General features: G+C 51.0%; 1 protein-coding gene across 1 annotated transcript in view; it reads left to right on the top strand.

The window, feature by feature from the left end:
• Positions 1 to 23,268, top strand: part of EFHD1 (EF-hand domain family member D1) — a 33,707-nt gene extending 10,439 nt beyond the window's left edge. The window contains exons 2-4 of the mRNA XM_069465955.1: positions 10,916 to 11,063; positions 16,458 to 16,592; positions 22,076 to 23,268. Of these exons, the coding sequence (XP_069322056.1) occupies positions 10,916 to 11,063; positions 16,458 to 16,592; positions 22,076 to 22,210 (418 nt within the window). The 3' untranslated portion in view covers positions 22,211 to 23,268. The remainder of the gene's footprint in view (positions 1 to 10,915; positions 11,064 to 16,457; positions 16,593 to 22,075) is intronic.
• Positions 23,269 to 23,580: the final 312 nt, after the last annotated feature.

The following is a 23,580-nucleotide window of genomic DNA, read 5'->3' as shown; positions in this document are numbered from 1 at the left end:
ATCTCATTACCTTGCTTCCCTTTGCAGAAGCCCTTGTGGGTCTGGGGGGAGGAGGGCAGCATACAACATTCGGTAGCTCCCTATTGCCCATGGAACGATGTCCAGACTCCTCATGCTGACTGACCCTTAAGGCCCACCCCACTGTCACATTCCTCTCCGCTCACTGGCTCCCGGCCTGGTGCCCACTGTCACTGGGCTGTCGGCCCCCAACCCTCTCTCTCACTGTCCTGTTTCCAGCTGATCGTACTCAAGTCTGCTGTTGATTCTTACGAGGCTTCCCCCTCCAGAGTTCGCCCTGGGAAGCAGAGACGGGATGTTTTTTTTTTTTTTTTTTTTTTTTGTTGAGACAGAGTCTCACTTTGTTGCCCAGGCTAGAGTGAGTGCCGTGGCGTCAGCTTAGCTCACAGCAACCTCAGACTCCTCGGCTTAAGCGATCCTACTGCCTCAGCCTCCCGAGTAGCTGGGACTACAGGCATGCGCCACCATGCCCGGCTAATTTTTTCTATATAGATTTTTAGTTGTCCATATAATGTCTTTCTATTTTTAGTAGAGACGGGGTCTCACTCAGGCTGGTCTCGAACTCCTGACCTTGAGCAATCCACCCGCCTCGGCCTCCCAGAGTGCTAGGATTACAGGCGTGAGCCACCGCGCCCGGCCGAGACGGGATGTTTATGGTTGAGTGTGGCTAACCTCATCCTGCAGTCCCCACACCCACCCCAGGGCCGGCCGGGGCCATGGACAGAACGGGCACCTTGACCTCTGTAGGGGTTTCTGAGCTGTGTTGGCTGCAGCCACGCCAAGGCCCTAATTACTACCCGCAGGAGCCTCATGGCTCACCGTGGCCGTGGGAAGTAACCTGAGCCTTCAGTGGGGTCCTGCGGTTCCCTGGAGCAGAGCCACTGATCCGCATGGGCCCATGCCTGTAAGTGAGACTCGGAAAAAGGTAAGTGACCACCTTCTCAGGTTGTCCGTGAGATCGCGTGACTGCTCTGTGTGCAGTCATGGCCTCAATAGGGCACTCGGGTTCCAGCCCACGGTTCCTTCCACTGAGGGCTGCTGGATTTAAGGTGGTGTGAGCCCAGAGGAGGGACACAGGAAAAGGTCGCACTGGCAGGGAAGGGGTAGGGTGGAGACTGAGACTGTGAGCGCCAAAAGGATGGCAGCCCAGGGTGCCTTTCCTCCCCGCGTGGAGTGCTGGCTGCGATGGCTGAGTCCCCCACGGTCCACAGGAGCCGACCTGTGCTGCCCCGGCCGCTGCGCGGCCCCTGCCCCAGAGCCTCCCCCTGGCTTGGGGGTCGGGGCCGGGAGCACTGCCTGGGCTGCACCAGGCTCAGCCCTGATGGAGTCTGGGTGTGGAAACCCCGTGTTGTTTGGGGGGCATTTGTCCCCTGGATCGACTGGGCTCCTGGGAATTCAGAAAGAGGGGAAGAAGAAAGGGACGAGGCATCCCATAGGAGCCTGCCCTGAGCAATCCCTGACGGTGGGCGGGCGCGAGGAGGCTGCAAGGCCTGTCCCAACCAGGGGTATCTAATGAGCACCTGTCGGTTCTTTGCCGTGAAGGTGCAGTGAGGAGATGCCTCCCCTTAGCTCCAAATACTTCTGATAGGAGAATCCAGGATTAGGGTCTTTCTCTTAATGAGATAGCATTAGCCAGAACTAAAGAAGTGAACTCTGCTATGTGATGGCCTCTCTGCTCAGAGCTCATTTGTCTTTAATCTTGGCAACAACCGGACAAAGGAGGGATTGGAAGCCCAGAGAATTCAAGTAACTCACCAGGGACACCCAGCACGGCATGTGATGGTGCCCGGGCTTTGAGCCAGGGGAGTCTGACCCCAGAAGCTGCCACCCGGCCGCCACTCTCCACCGTCCTCAGGAGGAGCCCGCCGAGGCTCTCACTCATAGACACGGTTGCTACCTGCTGCGTTCGTGCTGCTGGGCGGGGGCTTTCCGAGGCCGAGCCCTCTCCACCCGTCATTCCTGGTCAGAGTGTTCTTGGCATTTGTGTGAGCACTTTGCACTCCTGACCTGTTACCTCATTGTCGTTGGCTTGTTCCTCTGGGGTGGTCCTGGAGGCTGGTTGCACTGTTTCCACACTGGGTCGCTGGCATCAGTGGGAGAATTTGTGTGTAGCTGAAACCTCCCTGGCTTGGGGGAGGTTGGTGCAGTGACTGGCCATCCTCTGTCATCATCCACTGCCCTCTCTCCTGAATCCATGTGACAGTCCTCGGCAGGGGCCGTGCTGTGCCACTGCAAGCATTTGGGACAAAAATTTCAAGCTGTTTGTCTTGAAGGCCTGGGTAGCTGTCTCAAAAGGTGCTGAGTGCACCGTGGGGGCCTGGTATTGGTGGAGGTGGCCCTCCAGCTTGGCCCTGCCGCCCCAAGCCCCACTTTCTTTATAAACTTCCAGGCACAGTACAGGGTGCTGGAGCTGACTGGGGCGGGTCCCATCCTCCACTGGTCTCCTGCAGCCTGCAAAAATGTTGGCCTCTTACCAGAAAAGGAAGGGAATTTGCCAGAAGTGAGCCCTGCCACACTGGCTCTGCACAGAAGAGAGGAAGCTGGAGTTCAGCCCTAGACCCAGTGCTGCCGTCACCTCCCCTGCCGGCCCTGCATCCCTCTGCGGCCGGGACTGTTGTGCCCGTGCCAGCTGGGCTCTTTGCTTTAGTCCGCTCCCCTCCAAGAAATCCATCCTGCACGCTGAGCTCAGAGGTCTTTCTGAGCCGGTCAGCTAATGTTGCTTCCCTGCTTCAAACTCTGGGGGATGCCCTTGTTGCCTTTAGGAAGACACAACTCTCTCAGAATGCCCCACTCCCACTTCCGGGACATTTTGGCAGGCCCAGCTCGACTGGTGACAGTGGCTCCCTCCCATGGCTCTGCCATTTGCACCTGTCAATTCCTCCTCCTCTGCCCCAGCCACCTCCCTTGTCACACAGCCCCACTGTGTCTTTGCAATCTGCTTCCCACTGGGACTGGTCTTTGTGCTTCCCTTCTGCTCTGGAGAGGCCCCAGGTAGAGAGAGCCAGGTGGTGAGTGAGCAGTGAATAAACCAAGTATGTGGAGCACAGGGAGAGCCAGGAACTCCCCCGGGCAGACGTGGCTGTGAGCAGTCTGGTTGGAAATCAAAAACTTTGGGCTACAGCTTTTGTACTTCACAGAGTCCCTTGGGCCCTTTTTCAGAACCTGCTTACTCTTACTTTGCAAGCAATTATAACATTAGGAGATCTTGTTTCCCAGCCTGCAGCAGATGGGCAGGAGGAGCAGGTGGTTTAACAACTAAGGGAGACCCACCCACAGCAACTCAGGGAACCGGGCAGGCAGGGGCGTGTGGAGGAGGGACAACAGTCCTATGACACCGGGGAAGCTCATGTGGGTAGATACAGTTGGGGCACCCACAGGGTAACCTCAGGAGGGCCCCTGAAAAGACCACCTGTTTGCTGGAGGGTATAATCTTTACTGCCCTTCTCTGACTTGAAAGATCCCGGGGGTGAGGAGGGTGGGGGGCTGTGAGGGAGTTTGTAAAAATGCAAGTTATGATCCAGCAGGTCTGGGGAGGACCTGGGATTCTGCATTTCTAATGATCCTGGGTGGCCGTGTCGCTCTGGTCCGGGAAGGAAGCGCACTTTGAATAGCTGGCACCTGTTGGAAAAGGCAGGCCGTGATTTCCATGCCAGGCCTTTCTGTGCGAGAGAAGCGGCTGCTCCACTGTCCTGGTGGTCTCTGAGGCGGAGGCAACCCCCTCCCGATAGGAAGGCATTTTCTGGGGCACTGCCACCCTCCTGAGAACCCCCGTCTCGGGGATCCCTGGGGCGTTTCTGACGCTGAGCCTCTGGCAGACAAAGGCTGGCCAGCTTCCTTTTTTGTTAATAGCAGGATTATTCTGGTGAGGTGAAAAGCAAGAAAACCCAGGGGCTCTGCACAGTGGAAGCCAAAAGAATAAGTGACTCATGGACTGAGGAGGGGTCTGAAACGGGGCAGACACTGGAGACTGGCCCTTGTCCCTTGCTGCTGTCCCCTTGCCAGCTGGCCTTTGGTGGGGTGGCGGTAAGGGTGGGGCTTTCCCAGGTGATGGGCATCACCGCGTGGCCCAGTGGTCAGGGAGCTCAGTCCGTCTCACCTCACCCCACCATTCAGTGGTGGCCTCGACTGACCGTTAAATGAGTCGAGAAGCCCCTTCTGTGGGCCCCGGGGCGCAGGCCTTATCCTCTGATAGGGCTGGGCCCTGCGAGTCCCCCGGTAAGGGTGTCGTGGAGAAGCAGCACAAGGGGCCGCGGCAGGCGCCTCAGAATGTTGAAGATGACGAGGCTGTTTGGGACCCACATGTTTGGGACCCAGCTGGTGTGGGCAGCTCTTCCGAGTAGAAGCCCTGGAAGCCGTCTGCTTCCTCTTCACAACTGCAGACAGGTCTTTTTATAAACAGTCCCCTCCCCTGATTGTTACCGGGACCAGTGCCACGTGCAGGAGTACTGTTTCCTTCGGGCCCTTTACAGCTTCCCCAGGCACGCAGGGCTCGGGCGTACCTGGGTTACAGCGGGGCCAACCTCTCCCGACCGAGCGGCGGGGCTGGGTTTGAACCCAGGTCTGCGTCCGCAGGGCCATCCTGAGTGCCAGCGGGACTGGAGAATACAAAGATGAAAAGGACCGAGAAAGCGGAAAATATGGGAAAAGGTCACAGGTCCACCAGGGAGCTCCAAGAAACAAACACTGGTGCGGGGTCTTGGGTCTTGGAATATGGGTGGTGTTTCTTTACTAGCCTGGGTTGCCTTTAATAAGAAAAATCTGTGTTACAATTTAAACTGCAGGAAAAAAGGAGCTAAGACGTTGGTAGAGGAGGAGCTGGAGGCTTAGAGAGCTCCAAGGAGCCTGGAAGCGTTTGAAAGGTGTGGGTAGGAAAGGGAAGGGTGGTGATGACTCGCAGTGAGGAGGGGATGCCGCATAGGCCGGCTCGTAGGGAACGACTCAGCCCGGGCCAGGGCCTCCCTCGCCCGGCCTCCCCTGCCAGGTGCCCCAGCTCTGGGAGGGGCGTCTCTGCCCTGGGGGAGGGCTGCCAGCCACGCTATTCTAGGTGGGTTCCCTTTCTACAGGGCTGGATTCCAGATTGAAAGAATGTGATAGCGTTTTCTTGGGAGGAGCAATGGACATTTCCAGAATGTAGAAAACAAATCCGCCTGCATTTGCCTTTCTCGCAGGCTCAAAAGTTTGGTGTAAGATCTCCAGTTTGCAGGCGGCCTTGTCTATAGCGGTTTTCACACTGCAGTTGCTTGCAGAGAGGGCCCTTCCAGCAGGTTAAAGATGAGTGTCGCCCACTCCCCCAGTGTGATCTGCACCCCGATCCTGCTTTGGAGACCTGGCTCCCCCCCTCCACGCTCGCCAGTGTGATGCACAAAATCGGTGTCCTAAAACCTGCAGGAAGGCCTTTATCTTGTTTCTTTATCTTGTTTCTTTATTTAAAAATATCTAACTCCCCTGTTTCTGTCTTTGCTAACCTTGGCATTCTGAGGACTGAGCTGAACATCAAGTCTCCTCCCCCCGAAACCAAACTCCCCTGGCCCAGGGCAGGGCTGCGGGTTAGCGGGTCAGGCGGGGTCCTCCCCGCTAACCTCACATGGCCTAGTGATCTTGGGCTGATTTACCTTGATGGGCCTCAGTGTCTTCGTCGCCAAACAGTACCACATCCCTCCGAGGAGCGTTGAAATATTAAATCAGATGAAATTTATTTGAAGGGCTTTGCTGGTGATATTGTTTCTCCAGAATTTTGTAAGATGGCAACATCGGCATTCCTCTTGGCCCCAAATGAACTACTTTGCATGTGTTGGTAGTCCACAGGACCACGCTCTGAGGCCAAAATCAGAATCCACAAATATTCAGGACTCAGAAATGTGACTCTTGCCACATCTGCCTAAGTTTTCAGATACAAATTGCAAAAGGTATGACTGTCACAGTTAGAGTAGTGACCTGTTCTTTGGGACACTGAGTATACACTGCGCCTCCCCAACCCCTTATGAGCTGGGTACACAGCACAAACCCAGCATATGCTCCCCCTCGCCTTCCCTGCGCCCGCAGAAAGCTTAGCATCTGCTTGAAGATCCCAGGTTGGTTCTGATCCCTAGGAATGGGCTTTGCCACAACCTTCAGTTTTCTCCATCTATGGGGTGGGGCTACTAATTAGCACGTCACAGCCCTGTTGAGTTAAACGAGGTAATTTAGCACTGTGCCTGGCACTTTGCAAGTTCTCCATCAACAATAAAGGCAGGCGGCTATTATTAATTCTTCACAGGACTGTTGTAAAGATCAGAAGGGTTAGTATAGGAGACAATGCGTCGGGACCTCGAAGTAGACCAGTTTTAGCTGCTAAACGTTTTGAACCCTCCCGTGTCTGGCGCACCATGTGGTCATCAGGTGTTTCGAGAGGAGCAGAAAAATTAGTAAGATGATGAAAGGAAGCGCTGAGGTTTTTTCCCTGCCTGTCTTGCACATCCAGGCCCTGGGGGAAGTGAGTGTAGACAGACCCACAGAGAGGGTCACTTTGAAGAGAGAAGGATGTGCCTCTGAATATAAACCCCAGCTCCACGGGGAGGAGGACGCCACTGATGTGGTCACTTTAGAGTCCTGCCAGGATTCAATAAATGGCACTTGGCTGATGCTTCCAGCAGGAACAAAAGACAGCGGCCTTCGCTGAGCACCTGGGGTTGAAGGGGGTGGCTGGGTGGTGATTCCTGTCTTTCTTGCTCTGCTCCGCCTTGGAGACGTCTCTTCCACGTCTATCTACACAGTTCATCCACACACTCACTTTATCCCCATTTCCCTACCCCCGCCCCGTGCCCCCCTGGCTCTGTGGCTCCCAGCAGAGCACGATCACCCCTTTTCCCTTTCTGGGGTTTGCCCGCTGGGCGGTGGGTTTCTGTTTCCAAGCACGTACTCTCTAAGGGGTGAACCAAAAGGAAATTGAAATTCCTTCAACTTGTTGCCCAGACCTTGCTGAGGACCTTTCTGACACATTTGGCCTCGCATTTGACCTTTTTGCTAGGACTGAAGAATGTTGTGGGTCAGAGGGAAGGTTTTCCAAGTCTTCTCGACTCCTCTCAATCTGAACCCCAGAGGAGGAGTAAGGGGATGACTTCCCCGACCCCTCCCCTCGTGCTGGAGGGGAGCCCCTAACTGAGCCCCTACGTGCAGGACCTCACGTGTGCCGGCCCCTGTGTCTGTGGGCGGCTGTGCTAGCTCCAGCCGGAGTGCTCTGGGAAACCCTGACACTGGTCCTTCCTCCCTGTGGGCTGAGGACAAATCCCTGCCTTGTTCCCTGACCTTTGCTTATCCGCCCATCCTCCCAGCCGGTTCATCTCCTGTTCCCGGGGCGCCCCTCTCTCCTTCCACCCAAGCGCTTCAGTTACTCCCCAACTCCCGACACTTCCTGCCTTTCTGCTGACACTCTTTGTTTATGCCTGAGCTGTTGGCGCCTTAAATATACCACCTTCGCCAGGCTGGGTGGCTCACACCTGTAATCCCAGCACTTTGGGAGGGAGTCTGACGGGGGAGGATCACTTGAGGCCAACCTCGGCAATAGCGAGACAAGGAGTTCAAGGTTATGGTGATCTGTGATTGGGCCATTACACTCTAGCCTGGGTGACAGAGTGACCCCATTTCTTAAAAAAGAAGAAAGCACCACCTTCATTGCTTCATTCTCCTCTGAGAACTTTGTTGGAACATATGTGTGCTGAGCAGTGGGCAGAAAACATTATCCCCAAATCTCAGCATTGAAGGGACCTTAGTAGTCGTTTAACTGGGCCCCCTTCTAATGTTGAATTGCCCAGAAAAGTGCTTCCCAAGTGTTTCCTTGGAACACTCAGTTGCCAAGATGCATCTTCTCCAATGGATGGAAAATCCCCAAACACAGAGGATTATGTGGTCAGATGAATCTGTGCTCTGTTTCCCTCTTGTATCTTTTGGACACATGACCATATAGAAAGCTCTGGAAAGTTCCACACTAAAGAAACCTGTTTACTTTGACTAGGTCTCTATGTAACAGAGACTGTCCCTCCCAGCCTGTTTGCATGGCTTCTTTACTTTTCAGGTCGCTTCTAGTCGGCTGTTTTTTGCCAGAAAGCGCTTCCTTGCCTATTTATACAGCAGAATATCATTTGGCAATAAAAAGGAAGTGCCGATGGATACATGCTACAAACGGGTGAACCTTGAAAATATTATGCTAAGTGCACCAAGACACATAGAAAAGGCCATCTATTGTATGACTCTATTTATGTGCGATGTCCAGAATAAGCAAATCCTAGAGACAGGAAAGCTAGGAGTTGCTGAGGGTGGGGGATGGGGCAGGGGAGCTGGGATTGGGGAGTGACAGGTGCTGAGTCTGAAATGAGCAAGGTGCTGCTCGGTTTCCAGGGGTTGGCAGAGTAAGTGAGTCGCAGGTGGGCCAGCCCAGGATCTAGTGTTACCAAAGGATGGTTTGTGAGCACTTTGAAAAAAGAAGCGATGATTTCCGGGGGTTCAGTTGGGGATGGGCCTCATTTACCTGTCTTATTACTTAAAAAAAAAAGGCTTTATTGAAATAATTCACATGCCATAAAATTCGCTGTATAGTTCAGTGATCTTTAGTATATTCACAAGGTTGTGCAACCATCGTCACTATCTAATTTTAGAACATTTTCGTCGGCCTAAAAAGAAAGCTGCACCAACCAACAGTCATTCCCCATCCCCTCTCCCCGCTAGCCCTTAGCAACTCCTAGTGTTCCTGTCTCCATGGATTTGCCTCTTGGACATTTCATGTAAATGGAATCATATGGTATATGGCCTTTGCTATCTGGCTTCATTCTCTTCATGTGACTTCTGGGCTCCTCAAAGCTCACCCCCAGCCGTCCAGGGATCTCATCTGTGTCCTTTAGGGCCTTGCAGTGTAACTTTTCCAGCAAGGAGGTTGTGCCCAGTGGTGGCACAGAGCTGCTTGAGTAAACAGTGCTCTTGCTGAGCAGGGAGGGGGCAGCGGGGTGGGAGGCCTGGCCTGGCATTGGCTGGAATGGAGCGTGTCTGGGATTCCTGGGCCTCCTCCCCAGTCTGCCCTTGTGGGCCTTGCATACCACCAGCCCACAGCAGGAGATTTCTAGTTGCCCACAGGCTGCATTTCTTGGTGGGTGGTGGGTGGTAGTGGCTGTTCTCGGTAATTGTGGGGTTTTGTTACTAGAGGAGGGGGGTGCAGATGGATATTGAGGAAGTCTGATTTCTCTATTTTTTATTTTTTACTTTTCTTTAATTTTTAGAAGCAAGGTCTCACTCTGTCCCCCCGGCTGGAGTGCAATGGAGTCATCATAGCTCACTGCAGCCTCAAACTCCTGGGCTCAAGTGATTCTCCTGCCTCAGACTCCCAAATAGCTGGGACTACAGGCGTGAGCCACCACACTTGGCTAATTTTTTAAATTTTTTGTAAAGAATGGGTCTCTCTATGTTGCTCAGGCTGGTCTTGAACTCCCAGCCTCAAGCAATTCTCTCGCCTTGGCCTCCCAGAGTGCTGGGATTACAGGCGTGAGCCACTGAATCTGGCCTGGACTCAAACTCTTGGGCTCAAGCAATCCTTGGGCCTCAGTCTCCTAGGGGGACTACATGCACACACTACCGTGCCCAGCCTTATTTATTTAATTTTTTTAAAATTGTGGTAAAATGCACTCAACGTAAAATTTGCCATTTTAGCCATTTAAGTGTGCTGTTTGGCAGCATTAAGTACATTCACATTACTGTGCCACCATCACCACCGTCCATTTCCAGAACCTTTTTCTCCTCCCAAACTGAACCTCTACTCATGAAACGCTAACTCCTCATTTCCTCCTCCCCCAGCCCCCGGCAGCCTCTTCCACTTCCTGTCACTATGGATTTGACTCCTCTAGGAACCTCAGGCAAGTGGGATCATGCAGGGTTTGTCCTTTGTCCTGCCTTACTTCACTTGGCAGAATGTCCTCAAGGTTCACCCATACTATAGCAGGTGTTAGAATTTCCGTCCTTTCGTTGCGGATGATATTCCACGGTATGGATGTGCTCCATTTGCTTATCTGTTCATCTGTCCGTGGACACTTGGGCTGCTTCCACCTTTTGGCTGTTGTGAACAGGTTTGTTTTCTAAAGCAAGGTGTCTGTACCTGAGTGACCAGGGGTGTCTGGGTAGCAGGAGACAGGAAGGACTTGACGGGAGGGAGCCAGGGCGTCCTGAGGAAAGCCTGTCGTTGGGGAGTGGCTGGGAGAAAGCGGAGCACCAGGGCTGAAGATGGCCGACCCAGGGAGGAGCGGACAGGCCGGACCCTTCACCTGGTGAGGCTGGGTTTGTTTCCAGGCAGGGGCTGGGGGCGAGGGGACAGCCAGCACAGGGGCAGTCACCTACAAGATGGGACCATTCAGACCTGGAGACAGATGAGTGAAGCACAAAACTGAAGCCACGACCAGGCCCGAGTCACTGCCATGAACAAGGGTGGGAAGCAGCTTCCAGAGACGCAGGACAAGCAGGACGGAAGGCAGGATGTCAGAAATGGGTGTGGGAGAGATGCGGGGACAGCGGCCAAGAGGCGGCTGCTGGAGCTGTCAGTCCTCCTGAGTGTGAGGGGCGAGCTCCTGCAACCTCTCCGGGGTCCAGCATTAGGAGGTGCTCAGGTGAAGTTTGTTGACCAACACTGGGGGAAATAAAGGTAAAAAAGGATGATATTTTTCACCCTCTAGAAACTTATGGCCTAGTAAGGAGATAAAAGACATAAAAACCAACATGAAGTACAAGATCCACTTTGAGTCTTACAAAACCCAAAGGCGTTTTGAGGAAAAATGGTCCTTTCTGACCAGGGGCCCCGAGTGGGTGTTGCAAAGCAGGAGACGTTCATGTTTGGAGACTAACAAGTGTCCTTTTGTCATGGCCATGCCTTCCTTTGACCCTGCAGGTATGACGCTGGGCGGGACGGCTTCATTGACCTGATGGAGCTGAAGCTGATGATGGAGAAGCTGGGGGCCCCCCAGACCCACCTGGGCCTGAAGAGCATGATCAAGGAGGTGGACGAGGACTTTGACGGCAAGCTCAGCTTCCGGGAGGTACCTGTGTGCTGCCGGCCGTGAGGCCCTGGGGGCCCCCGGGAGGACCCTGAATTGACAGTCCCTTGGGGCACAAATGGGTTTGGCCTCTCTAGAGCACGGTTTGCATATTTAACCTACACTATACAATTCTGCTTTTAAAAATATCTTTAGGGGCTGGGTGCAGTGGCTCACGCCTTGTAATCTCAGTACTTCAGGTAGGAGGATTGGTTGAGGCCAGGAGTTTGAGACCAGTCTGGGCAACATTACAAGACCCTGTCTCTACAAAAAACTTTTTAAAATTATCCAGGCCTGGTGGTGCATGCCTGTAGTCCTAGCTACTCTGGAGGCTGAGACAGGAGGGTCACTTAAGCCCAGGAGTTTGAGGCTGCAGTGAACTATGTTCGTACCACTGTGCTCCAGCCTGGGCAACAGAACAAGATATATATATAAAGAGATAGTAAACCACAATGGTGGCCTGGGAGAATGCCCAGTAATCAGACTGAAAATCAGTGTGGAATAGTATAGCCTCATTTGGGTAAAATGGTAAGAAATCTGGAAGGATGTTCACCAAAATATTCAAAGTGGGTATTTATGGGTGCACAGTTTTGTGGTTTTATAATGTTATGCGTTTTATATATTAAGCCTTCTTATTTACATTTTTAAATTTTCAATAATTATGGATACATAATAGCTATATACATTTATGATGTGAATGTGATATTTTGATACAAGTATACCATGTGTAATGATCAAATCATGGTAATTGGGATATCTGTCATCTCAAACATTTATCATTTCTTTGTGTTAAGAATGTTCCAATTCCACTCTTTTAGTTATTTTGACTATATAATAATAAACCTTTTTATTTTTATAGTAGGCATTTAAAAATAGTAAAAATGTGAGCCAGGCATGGTGGCTCATGCCTGTAATCCTGTCACTCTGGGAGGCCAAGGTGGGAGGATCGCTTGAGGTCAGGAGTTTGAGATCAGCCTTGGCAAGAAAGAGACCCTATCTCTACTAAAAATAGATAGAAATTATCCAGACAACCAAAAATAGAAAAAATTAGCTGGGTGTGGTGGTGCACACCTGTAGTCCCAGCTACTTGGGAGGCTGAGGCAGGAGGATTGCTTGAGTCCAGGAGGTTGCTGTGAGCTAGGCTGATGCCACGGCACTCTAGCCTAGGCAACAGAGTGAGATTCTGTCTCAAAAAAAAAAAAGAAAAAGAAAAGAAAAAATAAAAATAGTAAAAATATGGTCTTACTCTGTGGCCATGGGCCCCCCCCCCAAATGGTCCAAGAGTGGGCTTCTTGGTCTTTGAACCTTTGAAAATTGCAAGCAAAATTTTTTATGTGCAGGTATCTCTCCAGGAAAAGTGCACATAGCATCCACAGCCTGATCCCCAAATGGCCGAGCACCTCGATGGTAATGCCATTTCTGTTTTGGGGAAAATGTCTCAGGACCATCGAGTTTCTTCCATGGCAAAGATTCCTTCCCACAAGGGAGGGAATTTCATGTCTTGGGTATTTTTTTGTGAGTTGTATTGGAAGGCCCCTAGATGTGTCAGTGTGGCACTGGTATTGTAATGACTTCGATGACATCTGGTTTAAAGGCTCGGAATGTTAGCTGAGCTCTTTCAGTCTCGTTCTCAGTGGTGTCTCAGCTGTGGCCCTTGGGAACCGGGAGTAGAGGACTGTCCCTGCTTCCTGGTATTTAACCTGGTCATTGCAGAAACTGGCATCCTGCTTTCTGATGGTGAGACTTTGGTCAAATGCTGGGCTTCTGTCCAGGACAGATGTTCTTCCTGGGGTCTGCAGCTGAATTCGTAGCCACGAGCCCCTTCCCCAGCTGTGACGAACTAGGCTTGCCTCTCCCTGCCCACAAATCAGCACCAGAATCTCCCATCTCTTCTTTTCCTGAATCTGCAGCCGTGGAGATAGGAGATCACAGTGTTGGGCATAACCCTCCGGATTCCTCATGCCGGAGCCAAGCACCTGGAGAGCCACAAAGGTCAGGACTTGCCTGAAGTCAGGCCCACCACAGGGCTTTGGTTCTTTCCAACCCGGTACTCTTGGGCTGTAGACCATAGAAGCTTTTGACTTGGTGAGGCTTTGGAGAAAATGTTGGAGAGAGAGCTTCTGCAGCAAGGTGGTGACCTCTGGGAACAGGAATTGAGAGGGTGTTTTGTGGGCCATGTGATCACCACTGAACTAAGATACAACCCCCTCTGCCCTGCCATACTCAGGGGCCACCCAAAGGTGCTCTTCCCTGAATCCACGATGCTTGGGTAGCTCTTGGTTAGCTGCTGCTTTGGCCATTTCCCACAGAGGGTGGACGTCAGAGGCTTGGGGATCTCCAAAGTGTTCCTGTGGTGCGCTCCCAAGCCCCTGCAGAGCTTCAGGGACGTTTGTGTTCCAGCCTCCGTCCATCTCAAGCCTGCAGCGGTCCCATCTCTAGGAGTTGTGCCAGGTGTACAGGACGTGGAAGTGTGAGGATGTGTCGCCTTTCAGACTTCACAGGCCAGCCTCCCGTGTTGTTCTGTCACTCTGCTGGCTTCTGCCTATGCCGGAAGCCGCTAGTGGGCCCATGTGTGTTGGCGTAGTGAGGAGAGCGCGGGCTGACAGCCAGGCCTTGCTCGGCCACACGGTGCTGGGTCACCTGAGCAAGTTCTTCCACTTCTGAGCCTCAGTCTCTGTGTCTTTGAGATAGGGCACCGCTGTGAGAACTAAGCCTCTTTCTGTGCCTTTTAGGAGCCAGAGAGAAAGCCCTCGCCAGAAACCGAATTTGCTGGGACCTTGATCAAGGACTTCCAGCCTCCAGAACTGTGAGAAAATACATTTCGGCTGTTTAAGCCACCCGACCCATGGGGTTTATTTGTTAGAGCGGCCAAGCACACCGCCGATACGGTGGGTCCGGGTTGCCTGCCTGCCTGATCCGGGCTGAGTGGGCCATGGGTGGACCCCCGGCTAGGCCAATCCGAGTCTCTCTCTCCTGGGATTTTGAAATTGGGGCCGAAGTGTGCAAAGTGGCTCTGCAGCCGCGTGTGCCTGGAAGAGGAACTCCACGTGAAATGGCTGTTGTCTGCGCCGTGGACCAGTCTTGAGGGACGGAGGGACTGTCGCCTCCAGCCCTGAGAGCTTTGCCGCTCCCAGTCCCACACCTGCTCCAGGCCACTGCGTCTTGCCCTCGAGTTTCTGAGCCATCCATTTCACACAATGAATACCTCCTTTTTTGCTTAAGCCAACAAGTTTATTTTTGTCACTTGCAATCTAAGAGTTCTAGCTAATATGGGGAAGTGTTTGCATCGCCACGCAGAGCCCTGAAACTAAAAATTGCCTGAATGTATCGGAAGCATCCGTAGCTCTGTGGGGAAGAGCTTTGTAGCTTTGTTGGGTCTCCCTCTGTCTCTTTGTTCCCTACCTCTCCTCCCCCTCCCCCTCTTGGGCGTCATAGTCACAGCTAGGACATTTTCCAATTCTTCTACAACATACCCGTCTTTGTGGACTATAAATAGGAAGACAAACAAGGCTGGGCAGTTGGAGAAATTGTCATTCAGGGGCGCTTGGTGATTGCCATAAAATTAAACGAGATGCCTGGCATGCTTCATGCAAGGCTGAACATTTTCGGGTTGAGCTAGACTTTTTTTCTTCTTTAGCTGGCTGGGGTAGGGGACCCTAAGTAATGACCAGGCCACCATCAGTCATCCACTGAGGTGCCAGAGTGAGCATGCGCGGCCGGGATCTGCCCCAGACCTGAGGGTTCAGAGGAAACGGCTCTGGGGAAGGGACCCGTGAAGACTGTGGGAACTTAATGTTTGCAGTCCACAAAGCCCTCCTGTGAACAGAAGCACTGTCACCTCCACGCTAGACGTGAGAACAGAGTCTGGGGATACGGTCCCCTGAGGTCACTTGCATTGGTGTGGGCTCGGGGTGGTGGCCCCTCTGTGAGCTGCCTCCCTGAGCCCCGGAGCACGACTGCCATGGAGGAGCTACCTGTTCTGCGTTTGCCTCATGCAGCAATGAGGTGGGGCTTCTGTGCAAGGCTGGGCCGGGTACCAAGGACAGGTACTTCCCATCTCATGGCTCACATTGGCAGCACTGAAGTCTCTTCAGAGAGAGCTCGACCACTACCGCCCCCTATGCCTCTTGGCCTCCATCCTATTCTTGGGGGCTGGGCCTCCTTTAATAGGCTTGTTTTCTTTCCAGCCAAAATTTTGGCTCCGACAATCTGCTGCAAATGAGTCTTTGCTGGCCTCTAGTGAGAGAGTTTGAAGCCGCAGGTGGATGTACTTGGCTGGCCACATCGCCCTCAGTGAAGCCACAAGTCCTTGGGCCTCTTGCTTCATCCCTTGTTTTGTATTTGACAATATCCACGTGGAGTTAGGACCCCCGAAGCGAGCACCATGACGAAGGTTTTTAGCAGGTGTTTTGGGTTGTGGTGGTGGTTGAGACCCCCACTCGGGTGGGACATTCTTCCCCCTGGGATCAAGAGTCCTCCCAGCAACAGACACTCAAGTTTGGAAAGCCTGTTGGAGCTGTTTACCTACCACTCTACTCTGGGTAATGTTCTTTTGCAGAAGGCATTTTTTAGGGAAGAGAGTCATTAGAGAAGACCGGGAAACCTGAATTTTCTCTGTGGGTGCACATATTTTAGGTGGCACCTGAAAACCCGGAGAAGCCCTCTTTGGATGATGACTTGGAATACAGCCTCGAACTGCCCAGCTTCCACGATTCATTTTTCTGTTTGGAAAGAATATTTTCAAACTCCTGGGCTCAAGCAATCCTCCTGCCTCAGCCTCCCGAGTAGCTGGGACTACAGGCATGCACCACCATGCCTGGCTAATTTTTTTTTTTTTTTTCTATTTTAGTTGCCCAGCTAATTTCTTTCTATTTTTAGTAGAGATGGGGTCTCGCTCTTGCTCAGGCTGGTCTCGAACTCCTGATCTCAAGCTATCCTCCTGCCTCAGCCTCCCAGAGTGCCAGGATTATAGGCGTGAGCCACCACTCCTGGCCCTATTTGATTTTTCGTTCATGGTTGTAAACTAGGGCATTGTTAATTTTTTGCTTAAACTGTTATGTGAATGTTTCTGAATGATAAATTCCCAGCATGGGAATTAATGGTTAGAAGGGCAGAAAACATTTTATTTTTGGTAAATATTTCCAAAGTACCCGTCAGGAAATTTGAATCAGTTTACTCTCCCATTAAATAAATATGAGGGTGTCCATTTCCCTATATCCTTGTAGAAAATGGTGTCTTTTCATTTTTGACAATCTCATAAAGAAAGAAACTAATTCGTCACACACACATACACAGTCTTTTTAAACGCCTGGCAAAATAACTCGAGCTTGGCCCAGGGGGTTACTGTGAGTCTCTCAGTGAGGTAGACTCTGGCTCTCTGCTTTCTTTCCCCTCTAGTTCCTACTCATTTTCCACAAGGCCGCGGCTGGGGAACTGCAGGAGGACAGTGGCCTGATGGCACTGGCAAAGCTCTCCGAGATCGATGTTGCCCTGGAGGGCGTCAAAGGTGCCAAGGACTTCTTTGAGGCCAAGGTGGGTGACCCGTTCCTTCCGTGCAGAGCAACCACTGCCTCCCTTCCCCCTGCCGGACAGAGCTCCCTTGTCCGGTGCCTGCCTCATTCGCTCGCTCAGGACACGTGGGACTGCTCAGCTTTAGTCTGTCCGTCAAGTACCGGGATGATGCAGGTGTGTCTCTGTGCCATCTGAAAATGAAACACAAAACAGAAAAACAACCAAACGGCAAAGGCCTTGGATCCTCGTTTCAGGTTCAAACAGGTTTGCTGCTACAGTGCTCCGAGGTGGACTCTTGGTCCTCACTTTGCTACAAAATTCCTTTCTGCCCTAAACCATAGCTGAGTTGCTTCGGAAGCTGCATCCACCTTTGCACCTGTGTCGTAAGCAGGTGGGTAATGGGGCCAGAGGAGGGGCCATGGTGGCGTGCCCTGAATGGGTATTTGCTCCTTGAGAGAGAGTGGTTGGGAGCTTCCATTCCCTCCCGCACTCCTGCTGTCATTGCTGGACATAGGTGTGCCTCCCCACAGTTAGGCGCTGTCATTTGCACCTCTGCAGAGCACACCTGCAGGAAACAAAGACCAAGAGAGTCCTCCAGATCCCCTGCCCACCAGAGCTGTGGGGTGCACTGGGTAAGGGCACAGCTCTGGAGCCAGGCCCCCGAGTTCAGATCCTGCCTCCTCCACTGACTTATGTGCCTCAGTTTCTTCAGCTGTACAATGGGGATGACGATAGAATTGCCTTGAGGATTAAATGAGTTAACATGTACAAAAGTTTAGCAAGTGCCTGGTGAGCACCGGGCATGTGGTATGAGCTGTGGAACTCCCTACCACTCCAGGCAGGAGCCAGCCTCTGGTGCAGTTTTGGCTTATTCTGGGAGCCTGCCCAAAGTGTCCTTGGTGACACTCAGGCTTCTAAGCAGACCCTATTCTCATGTCTCCATGATGCTACTTGGAGACAGATTTCGTTATTTTTCTGCCACTCTACAAGCCTGAATTCCTAGTGCTGTCATCTGACAGTGTCAGGGACAAGCCATCCACTCACTGTGGCTTAAGCACCAGCATCATGTCCCCAATCCTGAAAGTGGTTTGGCCCTTCCTTCCTGACCTAACATTGACTCTACCTGTCTCCGGCAAAGCTAGCTTCACAGTAAGCTCTAAGACACAACTCCTTTCCAAGGGTGAAGGGGACAAAACTGTTGCCCTCCCAGGACACACACACCATCCAGTGAGGACAGCAGACTGCACTGATGGAGAGGAGAGAGGAGGGAAGGGTTGATTTTGCTGGGATGGGTTCTCTCCCTTCGCTGATTGAACCAACATTTGCAGATCTCTTGGGACGCCTTGGGAAAGGTCCTAGGGTTGAGAACCCCAAATTGGCAGGACAGTGTTTTCAGTTCACTGCTGCAGTGCAGTGTGAGAAGTGCTCTCGTCCAGGTATGTCCGAGTCTCTGGGGACGTCTGGTCAGGACATTCAAGACCTGTTATGATCTGGCTCTGATCCCCACTCCAGCCTCACCCCCCACTTCAAATGCTGCCACTCCTTTTCACAACGGGACCTCAGCACCTGCTGTTCCCTCTGCCTGAGCGCCCCACCCAAACGCCTGTGCCTGGAAAACTCTTCTCCTTCATCCAGACCTGCACGGAAGAGTTGCCTCCTCCGGGCTGCTTTCCTGACTGTCTGGGCTGGGAAAGGCTGCCTCCTCTGCTGCCTCTGTTACACTTGGAAGTGATATTACAATTTATCTGTTCAAGGCACTCTTGGACGTTTTTGGTAAGCATGTAAACTGACCCAACTTTTTGTAGAGCAGTTTGGGACTAGCTGTTAACATTTTATATTCTTTACTTCCGGAATTCTGCCTGTAGGATTTTTTCCTTCAGAGGCACTCGTGCCTCTTATCGTATAGATGCATGGACGTAGATTATGAATGCATGTAGGTGTGTGCACAGGATTTTCATACAGCATTGTTGGTAATAGAGAAAAATTGGAAATGGCCAAAACTTCCATTATCAGGGAAGTGAGTCCACGCGGCGCATCCACACATTTGCACACTCCATGGCCCTCAAAGAATGAGATGCAGCTGCGTGTTATGTGTGGACAGACATCCAAAGTAAATTAAGCAAAACAATATGTTTGCAACCTAATTTTGTTAAATATTAAATACTACCTGCATGCTTATATGTCACAGCATTAGTAATAGTTACGTCTGAGGGACTTACTTTCTATTCCTGTGATGTTTTATAATGAGACTGCATCACTTGCACACCAGAGAAAAGATGAGATGCATAACAATACGAGTTTTGTTCAGCTCGTTATGTTTCTATGTCTACCTCCTTCCCAGACTCAAAGGCAGAGTAGGTGTGTTGTCTTTGTAATTATAGCGCCAGGCGCATAATGACCCTCAATAAACGCTGGCATGAATGACAAACGAGAGCATCATTGCTGGAATTTGGGAGAGGGCCATACAGGAGCTGATGTGTGTGACAGATGTTGGAGATGAATGGGGGTTCACCTGTAATCAAGGAAGGGACGGCGTCCCTGTCGTGGGAATGGCAAGAAACAGGGCCCCAAGGCACGGAGGGTGTGGAGCGCTTGGAGGCTGGAGGGGCTTCCATTTGGTGAGGACACAGGACCTGTGAGGGAGCAGGGCTGGTGACGTGGCTGGGAGGGGAGGCCACAACGAGAATGTGGAGACCAGGGAATTGGGCCAGCACTTCTCATCCTTTGGTGAGACATGGCACATGCTGTAGATGACTCTGAGGAAGGATGGCCCCTGGACATGTTGGACACAATCAGACAGGGAGCTCTGGCCTCTCCAAGGCTGAGGGGAGCCCCTCTCTGGACACCTGGTTAAGAAGGTCAGGCTTTCCCCAGCCTGCTGAGTGCCAGAGCCACCTGCAGACCAGCTTCCCAGGCCCCACCCAGATCCACCTGGGATGTCTCCAGGGCGGGGCGCTGGAACCCTGTAGTCAGTGGAGCTGTGCAGATGGTTCTAATTTGTAGCTGCAGGCACTGGGGAGCCATTGGAGGTGTTTGAGCAGGGCCTTGCCATGATAGGGTGGGCACTGTGAGCATGGACTTGCCTGGGGGCAGCTTCCACAGATGTCTGGAGAACAGTTTTAGGTCCAGTGAGGGCAGTGACAATGGCTAGGGAGCAGATGGGAATGACCCCAAAATGCTCTGGAAATCTCAGTGGTCATGTCCACTCAGTTGAAGGTGGGAGGTAAAATGCCATGAAGAGCTGTGAGGAGAGGAATTGATGGCATTTTTAATTAAGACCAGACCCGGGCCAGGCACGGTGGCTCATGCCTCCCAGCACTTTGAGAGGCCAAGGCAGGAGGATGGCTTGAGGCCAGGAGTTGGAGACCAGCTTGGGCAACATACCGAGACCTCATCCCTGCAAAAAATAGAAAAATTAGACAGACATGGTGGCACATGCTTGTAGTCCTAGCTTCTTGGAAGGCTACGGCAGGAGGATTGCTTGAGCCAGGAGTCTGAGGTTACAGTGAGCTATGATGATGCCACTGTACTCTGGCCCAGGCAACAGAGTGAGACCCTGTCTCAAAAATAAATAAATAAAAATTAATTAATTAATTAAATGAGCTTATTTTTGTGGCTTAAAAAGCCAAATGAGAAAACAAAAGCATGAAAGTATTAGAAGAAAATGCAGGAAAATGGGTTCAGAACCTTGAAGGATGGTTGAGAAAAGAATTTCTCAAACATTACATAAAATGCAAAAGCCAGAAAGGAAATGGTTGATAAATTTAATTACATCAAAATTTAAATATTTGTGTGGCCCAAGAGACTTTATTATTATTTTATTTTTTTTTAGCTTAAACAACAGAAATTTCTTGTCTCATAGTTCTGAAAGCTAAAGGTCCAAGATCAAGGCATTGGCAGGGTTGGGACCTTCTGAGGGTTGAGTCTGTTCCATCCGTCCTCAGCAGAGGGTGAATCTGTTCCATGCCTTTCTCCTAGACTCTGGTGGTTTGCTGCAAGCTTTGATATTATTTGGCATGTAAATACATCACCTTGATCTCTGCCTTCATGTTCACATGGTATTCTTCTGTATGCATGTCTGTCTATTATTAGTTTTAACAGTCCTAAACTAGGGACAGACCAAAATACTTTAAAGTTAAAAGACAAGCAAAAGACTGAAAGAAAGTAACTCAAAAATATATAACAGGCCAGGTGCGGTGGCTCACACCTGTAATACTAGCACTCTGGGAGGTCGAGGCGGGAGGATCGCTCGAGGTCAGGAGTTTGAGACCAGCCTGAGCAAGAGCAAGACCCCGTCTCTACTAAAAATAGAAAGAAATTATCTGGACAACTAAAAATATATAGAAAAAATTAGCCGGGCATGGTGGTGCATGCCTGTAGTCCCAGCTACTCAGGAGGCTGAGGCAGAAGGATTGCTTGAGCCTAGGAGTTTGAGGTTGCTGTGAGCTAGGCTGATGCCATGGCACTCTAGCCTGGGCAACAGAGCGAGACTCTGTCTCAAAAAAAAAAAAAAATACATATACATACATATATATATATATATATATATACATATATATAAAACAAAGGACTAATACCTAAATTACATGAAGAACTGAAAATTTAAATAAAAACCCAAATAGCTGAATAGAAAAATAGGCAAAGGATACAAATGGACAATTCACCAAAGAGGAAATAAAAGATCCCTTTTTTTTTTTTTTTTTTTTTTGCCTATCAGATTGGCAGAAAGTAAAAACGTTAATGATAAGCATTGGCAAGCATGTGGGGAAATGAGTATGTCCAATCCCTGACGGTGGAGGTGTAAACTGGAACAGCTACTTGGGAGAGCAATTTAATAGTCTTTATTAAAATAATCTACGCACTGAGTGTGTTGTCCAGAAATTTTACCAAATTAATAAGACACACAAAAAGAATCAGTTCTAGAATAGAGAATTTTTAGAAGGGTTTATCTGATATAATATTGAAGACAAATTGTTAGATTGAAAAAGCTCAAACAGCATCAAATCACATTCACAATACCAATAAAAACTTGTAATATTTAGAGGTAAATATAGGATGACTGATTAGTGGGCAGCATCAAAGCAGCACTGTGTGGAAACTGAGGCAGTCAGGGGAGGCTGTACGTTGTAAAGGTGTACCTTTGCCACGGGCAGACTGATGCCATCTCGGTCAGAATCCCAGCAGGGGATTCATTTGGTTTGTCTTTTTCCCTGGAACTAAACAATACCAGTGTGAAATGAAAGGATGTAAAAGTGGGTAATAAACAGGGATAGTGAGCAGTATCCTGGGAAGGAAGTCAGAAGCATGTATAACCCAGCAGCGAACACAGCGACGGTGACTGTGCTGTCGGAACATGAACTTCTGAAGACCAAAGGGAAGGAGGAGTGGCCCAGGCGCCTTTGTCACGAGGTCTGTTTGCTGGGCTGCTGGCTCAGGTGCCAGCATCTCCGTGTTGCTCTTCCCCTCCCTTACTCTGTAGGTCTGTTTTTGCTGTTTCTCTGCAGGCCCAGGCCCTGTCATCTGCCAGTAAGTTTGAAGCCGAGTTAAAAGCTGAGCAAGACGAGCGGAAGCGGGAGGAGGAGGAGAGGAAGCTCCGCCAGGCGGCCTTCAAGGAACTCAAGGCCACTTTCAGTACATAGTCCGCCGCCCTTGCCCGCCATCCACAGCTGTGCCTCACAGATGCCGGGGTAGAGATGGCCCGGCACACTCACCACCCCTGCCGGGCCCCTCCCTGAGCCAGCATCCACACTCACCCCCCAGTGCCAGCTCCGTGCCAGCCCTCATTGCTCGCAGTGTCCCAGCCCCTCCAAGAGGGTCTGGGGTGGGCCTGCTGCCCACCGCCTCCCGCTCCTGCCTCCGCTCCTCTGCGCTTCTCTGTAGCCAGAACTCGCTGCTTCTTGTCCCTTTACCGTGTCACATCAAGAGCAGTCTGCTGTGCTAATCTGTACAGATTGGTGTCTTTTGTGTTGCCCACTTTCTTGGGGGATTCTCTGCAGCCTCCTCCTTGTTTCCTGCCCAGCTCCCCTACTCTCATGCTTGGTCAGGCCTGCCAGTTGCTTTTGCATCTTCTGCCCTTGGGTGAGGGTGGGTTTTGAGGGAGGCCAGCATGGCCCACTGCCTGTCCCCCCCTCCAACAGGGGGAATTGCGCTCAGCCAAGGTGACATAGCAGAGACAAGACAGAGGTTCTGCTCCTTCCTGGCACCTGTCTCCTGGCCCCTTAGTGTCCACCAGGCCTACCTGCTCCACCCCATTCCACTCATGTCTTTCCATTTCAGCCTTTTTTCCACTCTTAAATACTGTGCTACTTCCCTGTAAGAATGAAAGCATAATTAGAATACTAATGCATAGAAGGATTCCTGTTCGCTCCGACTCTATGCAAATTGTATTACAGCGGACCCCTGACATTCCCAAATGGCAAATCAAACTCCCAAAAGTCATGACCATCCTCATCATTAACCAATTTCCAACATCTGCTTCACGGCATTGAGGTGAAACATGTTCCTTCCTGGTTTACATTTTCATATCTTGAGAGCTCTTGGGATTGCTCCCAAACCCCAGGGTTGGTTGTATTTTTTAAAAATATTTCCTACTGTCATATTTATTATCTTTTGTACCTGCTGTCTTTACAACAAAGAAAACATCTGCCTTTCTACCTTACAGCTGTTTCTTTTTAAATAAACTGTGCAAATGAACTTGGCCATCCCATCAATTTGCCTTTAGTTTCTTTTTCTTTCTTTCTTTTTTTTTTGAGATGGGGTCTTGCTCTATCTCCCAGGCTGGAGTGCAGTGGCGTCATCATAGCTCACTGCAGCTTTGAACTTCTGGGCTCAGGTGGTCTTCCTGCCTCCGGAGTAGCTGGAAATACAGGTGTGCCCCACCACATCCAGCACCTCTAATCTTTGAATTAGAGGAGAGAAGAGAGTGTCTCATAGGGGCAAAGCCCAGGGCTTCTGTTGGATGCTGAGTCCCTGAATCCAGTTAGAAATGGAAACGAGAGGATAGGTTTTC

Source organism: Eulemur rufifrons, chromosome 1, assembly GCF_041146395.1.
Source record: "Eulemur rufifrons isolate Redbay chromosome 1, OSU_ERuf_1, whole genome shotgun sequence".
Lineage (NCBI taxonomy): Eukaryota > Metazoa > Chordata > Mammalia > Primates > Lemuridae > Eulemur > Eulemur rufifrons.
The sequence above is the reverse complement of the archived record's forward strand: the minus strand, read 5'-3'. Positions and strand labels throughout refer to the sequence as shown.